At 41.3% G+C, this 18,013-nt stretch overlaps 1 protein-coding gene across 7 annotated transcripts; it reads right to left on the reverse strand.

Moving 5' to 3' along the window:
* Nucleotides 1-7,880: 7,880 nt before the first annotated feature.
* Nucleotides 7,881-17,787, reverse strand: LOC147887601 (DEAD-box ATP-dependent RNA helicase 45-like). Of its 7 annotated transcripts, none has more exons than XM_087393993.1 (4): nucleotides 14,428-17,787; nucleotides 8,855-9,536; nucleotides 8,486-8,553; nucleotides 7,881-8,351 (listed from the first exon to the last, which is right to left on the reverse strand). In XM_087393993.1, exons 1-2 carry the CDS (start codon nucleotides 17,534-17,536, stop codon nucleotides 9,079-9,081), a joined length of 3,567 nt encoding a protein of 1,188 aa, XP_087250119.1. In that variant the 5' UTR covers nucleotides 17,537-17,787; the 3' UTR covers nucleotides 7,881-8,351; nucleotides 8,486-8,553; nucleotides 8,855-9,078. The 7 variants fall into 7 exon arrangements, with proteins under 7 accessions (XP_087250119.1, XP_087250125.1, XP_087250124.1 ...); XM_087393999.1 differs by having other exon boundaries at nucleotides 8,486-8,613; XM_087393998.1 differs by having other exon boundaries at nucleotides 8,486-8,629.
* Nucleotides 17,788-18,013: the final 226 nt, after the last annotated feature.

Genomic DNA, 18,013 nt, shown 5'->3' on the forward strand with positions numbered 1-18,013 from the left:
CACCATACACAACATTCCAAGAGCAAGGTAGAAATTGCATAAATGAAAAATGATAGGGTGAAACAAGAGAACCTCAAATCAAAAACCATGAGATAACAAAGTATAGGGTTCTAGTATCCAAAATGAAACTTGTGGAAGTCTAGGACCCACTCATGGATGAATAACTCTTATAATTTTTTACCTGGTCATAGAAACCCCCAACCTTGAAGGAAAGATGATCTAGAAGTGATGGCATAGGAATGACAAAGGCTTCCACATCAACTCCAAAAGTAAGAGCAAAGTAGGGTGTCCTTGAAGGAGGAGCTCATTGAGTTCAAACTGCCACCAATGCCAACTACAATCACTCACCACATCAAAGCCTACTTATAGCTCATCGATTGGGACAAGCACACTTTAAATAAGGGGATTATTTTCATTGTTCTCCCGCTCCATCCCACTAAACACTAAGCAATCATGGTGAAGGGCTATAAATCTATGCATTAACAAGCCCAAGAAGATTTAAAAGGTGGCAACAAATCATAAAACATCACTATTCGGGACATGCTTTTGTAGTTTTGTGAACCATGCAACACAAAAGAATAATCCTTATTTTTAAGTTGGAGAAAGACCAGTATTTTACAATGCACTGAGTGTCTAAACTAGAGGCCACTCATATCTTCATACTATTGCATGAATGCAATGAGGTACCAATGTGTAGATTATGGATGATTTTTTCAAGTAGTTTTGTTAAGATGCTAAACTTTTATATTGGTGTTGAAAGTTTGTATGCGCTAAAAAAAAAAAAGTTTGAATAATTTGCTAGGATTTGAAACTTCCATGCAAAGAATTTATAGTTTTGCTAGGATTTACATTTCTTACTTCAAAATGCAAAAGGAAATATATAAAAGTGTACTACATTCTAGCAATATTGTGAAACTAAAAAAACAAGATCAATAAACTTTTGCCAAGATTTTACATTAATGTATAAGCATAGCTTCAATAAAAACATCCATGGTATGGATGGGTAGCCAACACTTGTAGGCGATACATGGAATAGCAAAGAGAGCCAAGATATGAGAACATGGCTTGAGTGGCTGTAGCAATTGGGCCAAATGTTGAACTTGGGAAAAGTGGGAGGCAAAACCCCTTCTCACCAATCAACATGGGCTTTACTGAGTCAAAGACAATCCTTGCACTAGAATCAAGGACAAGACAACACAATTGCAACTATTACAAGAGATTTGATGGGTGCCAAAGGATGTGAGCACAAGAGAGCCACTAGATATACAAAATGTAATAGTCTTCACTAGAGATTACATAGGGTACACAAACTAAGACTCGGTGTCAAGGCTATTTAGATACAATGTAATGGCATCTACCCTTCTAGCAATAGATGTGAATGTTTGTAAATGTGGATGGGTAGTGTGCACTATAAATGTCAAAGAATCATATATATAAAGTCCTAGAGTCCTAGTATTTCAGTTCATTGTGTTGCTAGAGAAATGTGCATTTGTATAGTGTGGATGTAGTGCCATTTGTATCTTTTGGGTAGGAAAATATTTGCATTCTAGATTGATGACCAAGGATTTTACAATATCAGTTCCCATTACAAAATCTTCTCAAGGACAAACCAAAGAGTTAATAAAACCATCTGATAGAAAGAGGACTCATCTTAACAAGATGACACAACAAATGATCTAAGGTTCATATGACTAGATTCACAAAGTGAACTCCTAGTGGATCTCATCCTATGTGGAAAGGATATCTAGATCTAGTATAGCAGCTTGAGCATTTGGAGTAATAGAAATATTATCAATAGAGAGCACAAATCCCATGTCTTCAAAATCAGCACATCTATGTTCATTCAACTCTTTTTGAAGTTGATCAACATTCTTGTTGTAGTTCAAGAAGGCTTCATCCAACCTTTCAACTTCTTGTTCATACAAGAAAGAAAGATGTCCTCAGCATTAGTTACTAAGTTACTAATTTGCAGATTGTTTCTACAAATTCATATAAGCCACTAAGCATGAGATGTAACTTGGGTCTATTGCTCTTGTTTAAGCTTTAAAGCACCACTAAGCATTATAGACTTCCAGTTAATGGGTTCTCCCAAATGGATCAGCACCACTTTCTAGACTCTTCTTGCATTGGGCCAAGCCACAAATACGTGAAATATGTCCTACTTATGTCCTAGATGCCTTTTGCAATTCCCATTACCTTTACCAATAGTTTCCCATGTTGCTTTGTGGAGGATGAGTGAGAGAAGGGTTCCCATCTTTTCAAGAATTCCCTTTTTCCAAGTTCTGGCAACTCTATTTAGCCAATAATAATAACACGATGTCTAAGATGCTCCATATACTATTAAGCATCCTCTATATCTCTTCTGAGTAGGAAGGGGGAGTAGTGATAGGGAATAAATAAGGGGATCCTATCTTATTGAACTATTTCTATCAAGTAGAGTGGCCCCCCTTTCCATTGGGTGTCTCCATTCCATAAGTCTAGTCTGCTCCTTTCCATTGGGTGTCTCAATGCCACAAGTCCAGTCTCCTCCTTATTAATTTTGAGTCAGAGTGAATTACCTCATAATTTCTAGCTAGTGCTTCCATCTCATACCCTCCTTGTCCCAAAGCTGGCCCCAACTCTGTAGCCCTTTCTTAAACAAAGTACTAGCTTTTTTAAAGTCATTGTTGAGAAGTTTGTTAGGGAATATTGTCAACACCAAAGTGGAATCAGTTTCCATGAATTCTCCCTTTCCATAGGAAATAAAATTTGGCACTTAATGATGCCATCAAATGACTTCCATAGGGATTGCTAGAGAGGGCTACCCTTGGTCTTACAAAGATCAAGATTATAGAGAGGAAAAAGGGCTAGGAATTTTTCCACCTAGGGGCTCTCACAAGTCTAACATGGCCAAAATTTCTGACTAGGAATTTTGTCCAGTCACCCTCAAGGGCAAGGAAAACCTTTACCCATGATGCATATAATTTTTGGCAAGCCTACTTTGTATCCACTTTGTGGAAAGTGCAAAAGGACCATCTAACATTCGAAATCCTTCTATCAACCCCCCACAAGGGCTTGCAAAGTTTGATAAACTTATACAAAGAACAATCATCAAAGAATGGTTAGAAAAAATAATTTGGTAGGCACTGAAATGTAAATCAACACACTAAAATGTCTCACCATTTGTGCATCTGCATCTTTTGCAACATTAAATCTACGTGGACAATGGCACTTTTCCAACCTATATTGGCCTATGCAAATTTCTCATAACAATAATTTACTTACCATGAATGTTCTTCTAGTTAGAGGCACCTAAGTCAACATACTAAACATTTTTCCAATCTACCTACATCTCTCGTCATGGTGTATGCATTGCATCACAAAGGTTTGTTCATTTCTATCATCATTGTGCTTGCTTGATGATTCATAGTTGCCTTGTTGCAACTTTCCACTCTTCATGGTATTGTGCATTTTATAGTAAGTCTTGGCCATATACCCCACTTTGTCACAATAATAGCATTCTACATTGTTGCTTGCTTGTTCTCTATCATGAACTACATCCACTTTTGCTCCCCCTACCTCTAGAGTTACCTTGTCCTCCTCCATAGGACTACCTCTATTTGATGACCTTCCTCTACCTCTACCTATATTCGAGTGACAGGAAGATTCCTATGAATTTTTGTGGAGCAATCACCCACCTTCTTCATCTCCTCAATAATGAGTAAAGCAATCAATTCCTAAAAATTAGGAAAAGTTTCATGATTTCCAATGGAGGTATGAAATTGGCCATATTTCTTTCCAAGACCATTTAATGTCATAGACACAAAGTCTCCATCTCTCAGTTAGTGCTCCAATTGATTCAAGGGCATGTGTAATGCCTTCCTTCATCATGGGACAGTCATCATGTTCATCTTCCCTCTTTGCACATTATGCAACTCCTACCTGAGGTGCATCTTTTGTGTTGCGGTATTGGTGCTATACATCTTCACCAATGTACTATATATGTGCATCATTAACACTTATAGAAAACCAACACATAACCTTCCTTGCTTTCTTGTGCCATGCTTTGAAGCCTTGCACTTGTTGCATGGAGTAGAAACCTTAGGATGCAACTCCTACCTGAGGTGCATTTTTTGTGCTAGGGTATTGGTGCTATACATCTTCACCAATGTACTATATATGTGCATCATTAAGACTTATAGAAAACCAACACATAACCTTCCTTGCTTTCTTATGCCATGCTTTGAAGCCTTGCACTTGTTGCATGGAGTAGGAACCTTAGGAAGAGCAGGTTCTAGCTCACCTTCACTGATGACTCCCAAAATCCCTTTCCCATAAGGAAACTAGACATCTTGGACTTCCATCCCTTAATCTTGTCAAGCTTCTTTGCTTACAATAGAAGACAAACTGTCATCCATTTTTCCTTCTTCATCGGTGGTGGTGATGAACTCCCAAAAGCCCCGATAAGGAAATTGGACATCCTACAATTCCATGTCTTATTTTTGTCAAGATTCTCACTTAGAATAGAAGACAAGTTATTAACCCATTATGGAGTATTGCAAGATGTAACTACCACTAGAAAATCACAACCTCTACCTCACAAGAGAAAGATGTTCAACTTCTATGAAATAGAATTTTCTCCTCATAATGGAAAAACTACAAGACTAACAAAAGTGGCAAGCAACTAGTTACATGAACTTCTACAAATCTTAGAATCTCTACACTAAAATCATATATCCAACAATCTGTCACAACTTTCCAAAATAACAAAAAATTTGCATATGGGAACTTCTCTTGAGTGCGCACAAAAAATATGCATTGCAAAAATGGCTCCTTAAATGGCCCCGAATCACATATTTTCACTTATGCAAAAATGATGATAAACGTCATTGAGATTTCAAGCATATGTTTAGCTATTAGCAAGAATCCATGATCATAATTACAAGCATCAACATTGCTAAGCTCAAGAAATTATTCCGAATATAACAATTTCATCAATGGAAAATGAGCATAAAGTTAATTGAGATTTCAAGCATGTGATAAGTGATGAAAAAATAGCAAGAATTCCATGATCACAACAAGCAATCATTGGGTTAAAAGTAGTCAATAGTTGACTTGCCTATGCTAGTAGCATAATCATGCAACTACCATAAGTAGTATATAGTTGACTTGCCTAAGCTAGTAGCATAATCGTGCAACTAATCTAAGTGTTATATTCATCCAAATCAAAGAGGATGAATTTGTTGAGTTGATGTGTTAGTAGATTGGTCATAATTAATCTAAGTATTATATTCGTCCAAATCAAAGGATGAATTATTGAGCTGATGTGTAAACCCACTTGCCCTCATTGTATGCCTAACAAGTTGGGACTTGTTATCTTAGAGTTTGTGAGCCTATGCAATAGGGATGCTTTACTCGACAACTACTACATAAGGGTCTTAGGGTGTTTAGTCTTGATGCAAGGGGACTAACTAATGACATAGACAATGAGCTAAATGATGAGTGGGAGGACTTGAAGGAGAAGAAATTCCTAGTTCACAAAGTTGAAGGCATAGAGTTTGCATCGATAGGAGCCAAGGTATTGCTACAAAAACTGTATCCTAAGAGGCACCTGAGTCCTTGAAAACTAGTTGTACTAGTGAGGGGATCCAAGACGCTATGCAATCCCTCCCACCATGCCTCAGGGATCTCTACATCAAACTTCACCGTTCGGATGCGTGCCTCCCTCAAATGAGAGAGTGCCTCCTGTGGCAGTGCACGTGCAACATTTGTTTACTAGTGGGTTCTCTATAACTAAAGTAGACACGACAGCACATTCTCTATGGTAATGGTGATGCCAAGTAACACACACACACACACAGAGAGACTTTCTATCCTTACGCCCTTTCCCTTTACACTGCCTAATTGTAACCTTTCTTTCTCCATCTTTCTCCAAATTTTCCCTCTTTCTCTAACCCACCCCCCCTCTTTCTTCATCTCTCGCTATCTATCTATCTATCTAACTAATTACACTCACTCCCCCTCACTACTCTAGGTAAGGAGATAAGTATGCATGAAAGAGGGAAGGGGGTGGAAAACAACAGTCTACTAGAAGGACTTTTTGCAACACAATAGTCTTGATGGTCCTACAAAGGTGAGACATCTCTAACTTTTGGACCTAGAAGGTGTATTATCTACAATTTATTCTAAGCATTGTGTGTGTGACTAAGTTATTGATGAATTTATTTAGGACAAGGATGATCAAGTATTTTGGATATATATCCTAGATTTGAGAGAGTTGGTTCATATGTGTAACCCAATAATAATCTTCCATTGGGGACGATGGAATTATTCCAACTTGTTGCCAAGCTAATTACATCCTGAAGGGATATCAAGCTAGCCAAATAGTAGGGAAACCATAAAGATTCCCATCCAAGGTCAAACATCATCAAAGAGCCTTCCTCCCACGCCTAATTTCCACGAGCACCAAATACTTCCTGGTGGGGAAGATGAGTTATTCCAACTTGTTCCCAACCTAAAGGCATCGCAAAAGGACATGAAGCTTTGGGGAATGTTCTCCATCAACAGTCAAGATTCATCAAATAGCATCTCCCCCAAGTTCATCATCGAGGTGGAACCAAGGAAGCCATAACAAAATTGTGTAAAAGATGACCTGTAGACGGAATAGCAACTTTGCGCAATTAAGCCCCATCCATAAAGTATTTGCTACAAGTTCCCTATTTAGACCATATTTAGACCTTGCTAAGGACTCATTATAGGTCCCTTTAACCTTAATTGACTCAAAGGTCTAGCTTGTTGCACAATTTAAGCTCCCAACCATAGCACCATAAGAGGATTCTTTAGTCAAAACAAGCATAGAAACTATGGTAATTGCCTTGTGACAATGAGGTGCAACACAACCTAAACTACATCATTGAACGCCAAAAATTGGACCAATGATAGATCTACACCCTTAACTACCCTCTTCTAAGATTTTCATAAACCTCAATCAAAAGAGGGAGTTTGGGGTTGATTGTGCATGTTCATCCATATAGATTCCTTGAATGATCTTTCAAGATCTATATATTAAAGGAGCCACCTTGACATGTGGAGTAACCTCAAACTCTCATGGAATTTCAAAATGAATCATTACCCCAACCTCATAGTTGCATTTCAAAATGAATCATACCCCCAACATCATAGTTGCAATTCAAGCAAGATGTCATAGACAATGTTAGTGCATGGTTATAGCTTGGGGATTCCATAGGAATGCATTTTATAGACATATCTTTAGAGGCCGAGTCCATAGCCCATTTCTGGCATCATTGGAGTGACACTCTCTATCACCAACTAGGCTATTAGATCGAGGGGTGCCCTCTAGGAGTGATGCAACAAGGTAGAACAAGGAGGGCAAGGGGGTGGTGAATCTTGCTTTAAGGTTGATCTTTTCCGTGTACTCTAGAAGGGTTGCAAGCCCACTAGGACACATTCGAATCATTGGGTGGGAAACTAACTTGTCAATGAAGTTATCCAAGACCAAGATAATGGTTTCAGCCCCTCTTTTGCAAGATCAAAATATTTCGCCTTAACGAATAACCTAAAAGAACACCCTTTGGACCCTAAGTTGGCATCAATTTAGCTAGAAGGACCCGCTTTGTTAAGGGGTAAGCAGCCTTATCTTTGTTGGCCTTTTGGTCTCAATCTCAAGGAATGAAACAATGATCAATCCAGGATTGCTAGTGCTTCCTTTCAATATGGCAGTATCAATATGAATTAAGTACAAAACACCGACGACTTCTAATCACCGTCTTCCTTGGTACGCATAGTAAGAACGAAAATCAGAATACTTATTTGAGGCGAGCGGTAAGTAAATGAGCCATCCCATAGAATTCATTCCTCAAAAAGTAATGCACTGTGGATCATGAGGAAATAAAATTTATCAGAAGACAGTACAAGTGACATAAGCATTCGTCCACTTCAGGACATGCCATACAGATACAACTACGCTGAACACACTCGTTCCCATCTAAAGGAATTCAAACTGCAGGATATTATTAAAACTGAATCAATGCCTGGTAGTGCATGAAGAAGCGAATAGCACTTCGCCATCTATTGGTCCAGCGTCACAATTGACATCATGTGCTTTACAGGTGGTGAGAACTGCAGACAAGCAAACTGCTTGAGACAAGAGAAAACACCACAAGTCACAGTAGCATTTGAATGTCTGATTAACATTATTTAAGACTGACTGACAATTAAAGATTCAGTGGTGAGTCTCCACAGACGAGTATTAGTAGATCTCAACCTCTCCATCCCTATTTCCAGCATTGGGACTTTCAATCTGCACAGGCATTTCTACAAAATTAAGCTCGTACTGCAAAATTGTTTGACACCTGCATGCACGAAGCATCTTGTTAAAAGTGGGAGGGCAGACACAGCTAAGGCATGAAAGCTGATGCACGTTTATCTAGACCTGCACATGGTTTTAGCATGTTCTTATTGTGAGATTTCATACTATTTATTTTACCTTTTTTGGAGGTAAGCTCCAAATGATGGTTCATCCTCCTCACATCCGTGTCATGTCATCAAGCAAACCTAATAGCCCCGTATGCATTCAGTCCAAGGGCAAAAACATTCATGTTGAACTAAACTATCCTGCCCAAAAAACACACTGCCCATTCTCACTACTACTCTCTGCACTGTATACAAGCCAAAACCTTGAATGCAATGAAAGCACAAAGAGATCAGTATATTCACTGGTCATTCTTTCCACAGCTGCTAATATTAACATACCTTGCTGAAACTTATTGGTCATACTGCCAAGTGTTCAGATTAGTTGACATTAACAAAATAATCAAAGCATACGTTCTGCAATTGTGAATCGTAACATACTCACCAGCCAATCATAGATGATTGATTTCTCATCCAATTACTGAAACAATCTGAAACTCCTCCTCAGCATAAGACTGATTAGAAAACACCTGGTCTCAATGCCAGAATTGTTTAGTTGCCCTTTGTCATTCATTTTACAAAGGTGCAAAAGAGGAGGACTTTGAAATAGTCTCTAAAAAAGCCTTTGAATGTAAGAGATGGGCAGCAGGCAATGAAATCCCAACAACGTTACAGAACTGAATACTTCCCAGGTTGGCCTCCACTTGGAAGTGCTATAGCCGCTGCAGTGCATTCCTCCAATATTCTCTTGATTTCTGTTTTTGCTTTCTTCACAGAAGTTTCAGAGGGTCCCTCAATGAAAAGGTAGAGCTTTCTCTCCCCAGGAGCAGGTATCTTTCCAGGGGGGAAATACTGTCCTCGAGTTGTAATAGCTGCCCCAGTCCAATCACTTATTGGCCCCAACGAGTCTTTGTGAGTGACCTTCCAGCGTGCATGCTGAGGGAAGTCGTTAATTTCAAGCTCTGCCTCGTAGTGCTCAGGCAAGGCATCGGCTTGAATCTTTGCAAGATTGTGCTGAAAATTAAGCGCAGCTGCAATTGCTGCTGCTTTGGCAGCAGCCTCATTTTGTATAGATGGAGGAGTCACGCCAAGACCTGGAAAACCGAGTCCAGGAATCGATGGGAGGCCTGCAATTCAGCATCAGCAAGCTGTTGTCAGTAAATTCAAGATAATCTAACACATCCATGACAGTAACAAACTTGAATGCAAGAACTTCACAATATGAAAGTTAATTAGCAGTGAACAAACCGACAGATATTAGACAAAACATCATATACCTAGATGTATCCAGGAACATTCCCAAACTCATCCTCTAAAAACACAACATAGTGCAGTTTCAATCTCACGAGAGTCACTCATAAGATTGAAAACCATAAACTCCATCACGCATAGCAGGGACTAGCTACTATGGCATCCCCACTGACGTCATCAGCCCCCAACAGTGGGTGTAGACCATAGTATAAAAGTATGCTCTCACACATACAAATCCACACACCCACACATACTTGAGCATCCATTTATACAAAGTCTTCGTACTGAGTTTCTATCGGCACTCCAGAGGTGAAGGGAAAACTCAGCCATGACGAAGGCCAGCACTAAAGGAGAAGGCTAATCAAAAAGTAGTCCAAATCTCTTCATTCAAGCTACAACTGCTTGTGAAGTCTAAACTATTTCATTTTAGTCTCTCCCAAACAAGCATTTAAATCTAAATCTAGCTGATAGGGCAACGCACCATTTAAAATAGAAAGAATTATCGCAATACCAGCAGGCCGCAACTTGGACGAAAACTTCACAAGGTGAAATTTGCATGTCCGCTATTACGGCAGAAGCATATACCTAGATGAATCCAAGAACATTCCCAAACTCATCCTCTAAAAACACAACATAGTGCAGTTTCAATCTCACGAGAGTCACTCATAAGATTGAAAACCATCAACTCCATCACCCATAGCAGGGACTAGCTACTTGACATCCCCACTGACGTCATCAACGCCCAATAGTGGGTGTAGAACATAGTATAAAAGTATGCTCTCACACATACAAATCCACACACCCACATACTTGAGCATCCATTTATACAAAGTCTTCGTACTGAGTTTCTGTCGGCACTCCGGAGGTGAAGGGCAAACTCAGCCATGACGAAGGCTAGCACTAAAGGAGAAGGCTAATCAAAAAGTAGTCCAAATCTCTTCATTCAAGCTACACCTGCTTGTGAAGTCTAAACGATTTCATTTTAGTCTCTCCCAAACGAGCATCTAAATCTAAATCTAGCTGATAGGGCAACGCACCATTTAAGATTGAAAGAATTATCGCAATACCAGCAAACCGCAACTTAGACGAAAACTTCACAAGGTGAAATTTGCATGTCCGCTAATATGGCAGAAGCATATACCTAGATGAATCCAGGAACATTCCCAAACTCATCCTCTAAAAATACAACATAGTACAGTTTCAATCTCACGAGAGTCACTCATAAGATTGAAAACCATCAACTCCATCACGCATAGCAGGGACTAGCTACTATGACATCCCCACTAACGTCATCAGCGCCCAACAGTGGGTGTAGACCATATTATAAAAGTATGCTCTCACACATACAAATCCACACACCCACACATACTTGAGCATCCATTTATACAAAGTCTTCGTACTGAGTTTTTGTCGGCACTCCGGAGGTGAAGGGCAAACTCAGCCATGACGAAGGCTAGCACTAAAGGAGAAGGCTAATCAAAAAGTAGTCCAAATCTCTTCATTCAAGCTACAACTGCTTGTGAAGTCTAAACTATTTCATTTTAGTCTCTCCCAAACGAGCATTTAAATCTAAATCTAGCTGATAGGGCAACACACCATTTAAGATAGAAAGAATTATCGCAATACCAGCAGGCCGCAACTTGGACGAAAACTTCACAAGGTGAAATTTGCATGTCCGCTATTACGGCAAAACATATACCTAGATGAATCCAAGAACATTCCCAAACTCATCCTCTAAAAACACAACATAGTGCAGTTTCAATCTCAGACAAAACATCAGTTGAGTGACATGAATTTATACAATCTATCCAGTATAACACATGACCATTTTCCTCAACCTATTCTCAACATCCATAAAATCTGCCTTAAAATTATAGTCAAGATCTTGAAGTCTGCTTGGATTTTGGAATACATTTTTATCTGGCTACAATTGCATGGTAATGAAAAACGTGCAAGGCCCAGGCAAACCTTTGGTTCCTTTGTACACGAATCACAGACAATCATTCTTTGTTCCCAAACACAGTTGTTTCATTAAGTGGAACATTATCTTTCCAACTCAATATGGATACTATAGACACTGGTCAAAACAAAGAATTGCAAGGCAAGAAAATTGCACATGTCATGAATGGATGAGCAAAAAGTGATGGCCTAGCTCATGCAAAGAAACCCAGCCTTTACAGGTACCCAATAAAATGGTATCTGATATGGTAGATAACTGAACAACACATCTGAGCATCATAAAAAGCCTCTGCACATTGGCCAAAAAGCATCCCACAAACAGAACCTATACAAGTAGCTTAAAATTGACTTCCACATTCTCGACGAGAAGAAAATAGAAAAGAATGTTGAAAATCAAGAAAACAGAGGTGGAAAAACTTGAACCACAAATCCATCCTCTTCACCAGCTTACTGAGTTATTATCAGCTGTTGGACTCTTACAGAGGGACAGCCACTCTTAAAAGCCCAAAGCTTCTCAACAAGAAGACTAGGGGGAATGAATCCCAAAAGTACCCCCCCCTTTTCCATGTGCCCTTCCCCAGCCCTTGTTCATGTACTTTGGAGAAGCAATCATCTCAGTTAAAGACAGGCACCATATACAACTATCAACAGAAGTGTAAACTCTGCTTTTGAGGGATTACAAAAGCAGTTGGTGATGGAAGACCAGGGCTGCTTTACTCAAAAATGGAAAAGAGGGAGCTTCTATCCCTTCTGTCACCACAAGGATGCCCGTCTTTCATGAAGGACCCACCCAACCAACACGATTGCATGAATGGATATCCAGCAACAAAGGAACAACTGCATGAACACCGCTAAACTGTTACTCAAATGTTCCCCTGCAAACAATATCAAATGTCACACCACTACATCTAAAGGAGAATGGGCCTGTCACAACAGACCAGAACAGGCTGAGGAAACAATGCCCTTGGATAGCATCTCCAAGGGAAAAAGGTCAGCTCAGACTGACATGGTGTTGGAGTAGAAGGGACAATGCCCACCTGTCAGCCCCATATGAGGAGAACAGAGGGCCTTGTCACCTACACCATTTTTATGGTGAGTGAAGTGCCATGTGGGCACAAGTACTAGATAACACATGGGTTTATGCTTGCCCTTACTTTTGCCTTTACCAGTGGTGGTAGCATTACATGCCTTCTCATCACCAGGACCCTTGTACAATCTCTCTCTTGCTTTAATGGAAGGCTTCTCCTGACTGAAGCAGACTGGACAGTGGAGAGGCTAGATGAAAAACTGCTCCCATGATAGGCTAGAACCTGAGTGATCGTTCGGCTGCTCGAAGGCTAAGGCATGGAGAGGCTGGTGCAGCCGGACCTGAAGATGTAGGTGCCGATGCTTGCTGAGGGACATGCCGCTACTGCTACTGCTCCTGCTGAGGCTGATGGTACAGCTGCACTCACTGCTACGGAGGCTGCTGCTACTACTGGCTACTACTGCTGGATCTAAATGCGGGAGAAGTTTTTATACGCCTGAAGGTGGCTCCTAAAGGCCTTGCGGGATACACATGGCATTCAGTTATCTGTCACAAGGCACATGCAACAAGCTGGCTCTGGATCTTGACCTTCCAGGTCGGATAGTCAGTCCCATCCAACATACCCGCTTGCCAAAGTTTGGAATAAGCATGCAGGACGCAATGTCACACCGAGAGATTTAAAATCACTTACAAGCACATCAACCTCTTGTCACACCTCACTGAGCAGAAGTCACCTCCCTCTTTCAGTTGTTGAAGTAGGTCTCTGAACTAGACGGCTTGATCACGAGGCATATGCCTCTTGGCTTCAGATGTCGCCTTCTCTGGATTGTTCTCTCTCAACCGTGGCTCCGATACCATTTTGGAGAATCCATAGCACCTTGATATCTAGCTAAACATCCTACGCAGTGGAAGAACAGATGACCAATGGAAGGATTTTGAACCCAAAGGGAGCACTGATGTAGATCCAACTTCAATCAGTAATTGTGCACATGAGATTCAAACTCACAAAACACTCAGATCTGGATCTCTCAGATTATTGGTCGAAATATATAGCAAAATAGGCCAATTTTATGCTACCAAAGAGATCCTATACAAGGGGGCTTCCCTGTCTCTTCACTCCACTAGAAGCCATTGAAGCTCATTAAGACCATGCAACAGACAGAGGAAGGATGTGAGCAGCATTAGCAGCCCTCTGAGGTGCATAAAAAAGAGCAGCGGGTACTGCAGGTGTTGGCACATCCTTTTGTAAAGAGATAGGCCCATTTTGGTGTAAAAATGTTACTTTTGAGTCGTATTTGTGCACATGTCATCTACCAGTGAACCTGGATGTGCTCAAATATGCCAAGGTCCTAGGCTTTAGGCTATTAGAAATCTATACCCATAGTATCAGATTAAAGTCTGGTACGTGCTTAGTTTCTCTAACAACATGAGCGTCAATCCCAGCTAGGGATTTTCTTATAGAATACTAAAACACAGAAGAAGCATTGAATTACATGGAATAAGCAATGAACCTGCCCATCCATACTAGTCCCTAAACCCACAGTATGATGGTCGAGCACCCGATACACTTGCCATCAACCAACTGAACCAGTCCTGCCTTAGAAAGACAATAGGAGGAATTTAAGTGAGTAATAGTGTGCAAATGCTGCATTATAACGACGTCTGAAGGTAGGATCAAGAATGATACACTGATAAGATACCATACAAATAAGTTATAGTTTCAGAGAGGAATGAAATATTTACCGAAAACGGTAAAATACCAAGAAGAAAGCATGGCGTACCTGTTGAGCCAGCAATGGTTGCAATATTTGGAAATCCTGCTGACACTACCTGTAAACCACCTGCTGAAGGCACACCAGGAAGTGCCATGGAAGTTCCTGACACAGCCACAGCCTGTGCCATTGCTAAATATTGAGGATTTGTTGCTCCTAAAGCTGGCTGTCCTACAGATACAGGACCAGGTAATGAAAGGCCCCTTGCAACAAGCTGAGCAGCAGCCGCCGCTACTTGTGCCAAATCACCTCCAGCTTTACGGATTCCATCATCATCAGAATCTGAATCAGATTTATCCTCGTCCTCTTCAAACCCGTACTCTCTCGCTTGAGCCTTCTTGGCAGCCTTCAGTGCCTCATCTTCCTCCTCATTAAATTTGAAGCCACTGCCACCATATCCACTGCCATGTGATTTTTCTGTACCCTGGGTCACCTTGGCCATGAACTCCTCTGCCAACTTCTTTAAATCCTGTGGCAAAGGTTGCTCAGATAACTCCAAGGCTTTGACAAGGTCGGGAGCATACCTTGCTTCATCCTGAGAAATAAAGGTAACAGCACAACCCTTTCGACCAGCTCTCCCTGTCCGGCCAACACGATGGACATAGTCTTCATAATGATTTGGTACATCATAATTTACAACCAGTTCCAGCTCCTTAACATCTAAACCTCTAGCTGCGACACTAGTTGCAATCAGGAGATTGCACACGTTGCTTTTAAAGTCACTGATGGTTGATTCCCTATCTGTCTGATCTTTTGCTCCATGGAGCGATAAACAGGGATACCCAGCTTTCACAAGATCCTTGAAAAGACTATCGCACTTATCTTGAGAATGTACAAAAACTAAAATCTTGCCTTTCTCGAACCACTCGCCTAAAAGCTCTAGCAGCCTTAGAAACCTGTCACCATCTGGCCTTACCTCCACTGTTTGGGTTATGTCTTTGTTAACAACACTCCGCCCACCCACTTGTATTTCCACAGGCCTGGTTAAAACCTTCCGTGCAAGCGTCTCAACTTGCCGAGGAAAAGTGGCTGAGAATAGGACAGTTTGTCGATCAGGTCTCGTGTTTTGAACAATCCTCGTGATCTGAGGCTCAAAACCCATATCAAACATGCGATCTGCTTCATCCAACACCAAATACGTGACCCTTCTGAGATTGGTAATCTTGCCAGCGCTTGTGCAGAGGATGTCAATCATTCTTCCTGGTGTACACACCACTATTTCAGCTCCTCTTTTCAGATCACTAATTTGCTGTGCGACTCCAGACCCACCGTAAACAGGCACCGCAGTCAAGCCCATAACTTTTGAAAACTTCCTAATGTCATTGAAAATTTGTTGCACAAGCTCCCTTGTTGGAGCCATGACAAGACCAATGGGCCCATCACCTGGAGAGAGGGGGGGCTGGTCCTTGATGTGTCTCAACATGGGTAAAACAAAAGCCAGAGTTTTCCCAGATCCTGTTTTGGCGATACCAATGCAATCTCTACCACTCATTATGATGGGAAGAGCTTGGGCTTGGATAGGCATTGGCTTCTCAAACCCCAACTTTTTAATGACTTCCAATGCTTTGCTGCCCAAACCAGTCTGATTCCAAGTCTTTATAGGCCTTGGCACATCCTTTCCTCGTATTTTAAACTCAAGCTCCTTTCTGTATAAAGAAACATCTTCAGGAGTCATTCTTGTGATCTCTTTCACCTCAATGTAAAAGTTCTTGCGAAATGGCAAATACTGAACTTTTGCATGATCCACAAGAGCCAACTTCTCAGCCTTAGTCTTCTTTACTCTTTTCATGAACTCATCATCATCTTCATCTGCATCCTCCTTTACTTCATCTTTTTCCTCTTCTGACTCACTATCACCCCCTGGAATAATTCGACCGGTGGCATTGACTGCAACTCTTCTTGCGGATGCTCTCCCATTCGAAATGACAGTTGAATTGTCTACCACTGCGGGCAGGGAAGCTTCAACACGAAGAGCATCTTCTGTATTGAGTGTTTCAACCTCAGGCAATACCACAGAATTCATGAAAGCATCCAGAGGATCCAGTTCCTCATCCTCCCGGTTTTTGTCAAGCCCTTCCACAGACTTGTTACCTTGCTGTTCCATTTCTTCATCTTTCTTGTCATCTTTACCTGCATCCTCCTGATGATCCAACATGTCGGCATCCCCGTTCTCAAGAGTTGACACTTTTGCAGCACCGGATGACTTAGATCTTGCAACAGGAGTGTCCTCTTCATCTGACTCCTCCCCTTCAAGGGTCCAAGCCTTTCCACTGTTGGGCACCTCTTCTGAACTCTGTCCAGCATCGCCTCTCTTTTTCCTTTCCTCTTCCTCTTTCCTTCTGCGTAGCTCTTGCCATTCCTGAACTCTCCTCCTACGCTTCTCCACCTCTTCGTCTAGCTTCCTCTGTTCCTCATCGAAGTCCTCCTCCTCGGTTTCTTTCTTCACTTTTGCTTCAACTCTGCCTGACTCCTCCTCTTTCCTCCTCCTCTTTCTGTCCCTATCCCTGTCGTCTTCCTCTTCTTTGCTCTTATGCGTATCTGACTCTCTCTCTCGGTGCTTCTCTCTCTCATTTTTGCTCTCTCGTTCCTGCATCTCCCCCGACCTTCCGACATCTTCGTCACGCTTCCTTCTTCTTCGCTCCTTCTCATCATCGGCATCCCTCCAATCCCTGTCCCTATCGCCATCTCTCCTTTCTCTGTCTCTCGGTCTTTCTAGTTCTCTTCTTTTCCTCTCTTTCAACCTGTCTCTCTCCCTTAGGTCGTCTTTATCTTTCTCCCTATCTTTATCCCTGTCTTTGTCTTTATCTCTATCTCTATCCCTGTCTTTGTCTCTGTCTCTGTCTCTGTCCTTGTCCTTGTCTCTATCTTTGTCTCTGACTCTTTCGCCATCCCTTTCCCGTTCATCCCTGTGTTTCTCCCGTCGCTCCTTTTCCTTTCTTTCTCTAATTTCTCCTTCAGGATCATTTTCCCTGTCCCTTTCCGGCTTCCTACTCTCTCTCGGCCTCTCACGGTCCCTTTGCCTTTCCCTATCCCTATCCCTTTCGCGATCCTTCTCATGATCTCTAGTCTTCTCTTTATCTCTTCCCCTACTCCGCTCTCCCTCTCGCTCCCTATGCATGAGGAAATGAAGTTCTTAAGAAAAAGTTTGAATGGATTACCAGGTTTCCCAACGCGCAGGGCTCAGATCTCCGCAACCTGCTGCAAGCCCCCTTTTCTGCCGCTTGTGAATTTTAGCAGTCTCGCAGCCCCTTTTTATAATCCCTCAATTTATGATTTTTATCAGAATTACTCCTCAAGAAAAATCCCCAGGTTGCGGTGGGAAGCCTTTCGTCCTAGAGCACATAACTACTAACCCAGAATGTTTAAAGGAAACTAGATTTGTGGAAGGCAGCGCTTACTCCAAATTGATCTGGAATCCTACCATTTCATCGAATTTTTAAATGAATTACATTTAGAAGGCCTCCCTTAAGTCGATGTTAAGTGTTGTGTAAATAAGTGAGTGGTATGAATAATAAATGTAGTTCAACAGGAAATATTGTTTTCATAATAAGTGAGTGGTATGAATAATAAATGTAGTTCGAACAGGAAATATTGT

This window comes from Dipteris shenzhenensis, chromosome 22, assembly GCF_047967505.1.
Source record: "Dipteris shenzhenensis isolate YYH24624 ecotype China chromosome 22, Dip_SZ_1.0, whole genome shotgun sequence".
NCBI lineage: Eukaryota > Viridiplantae > Streptophyta > Polypodiopsida > Gleicheniales > Dipteridaceae > Dipteris > Dipteris shenzhenensis.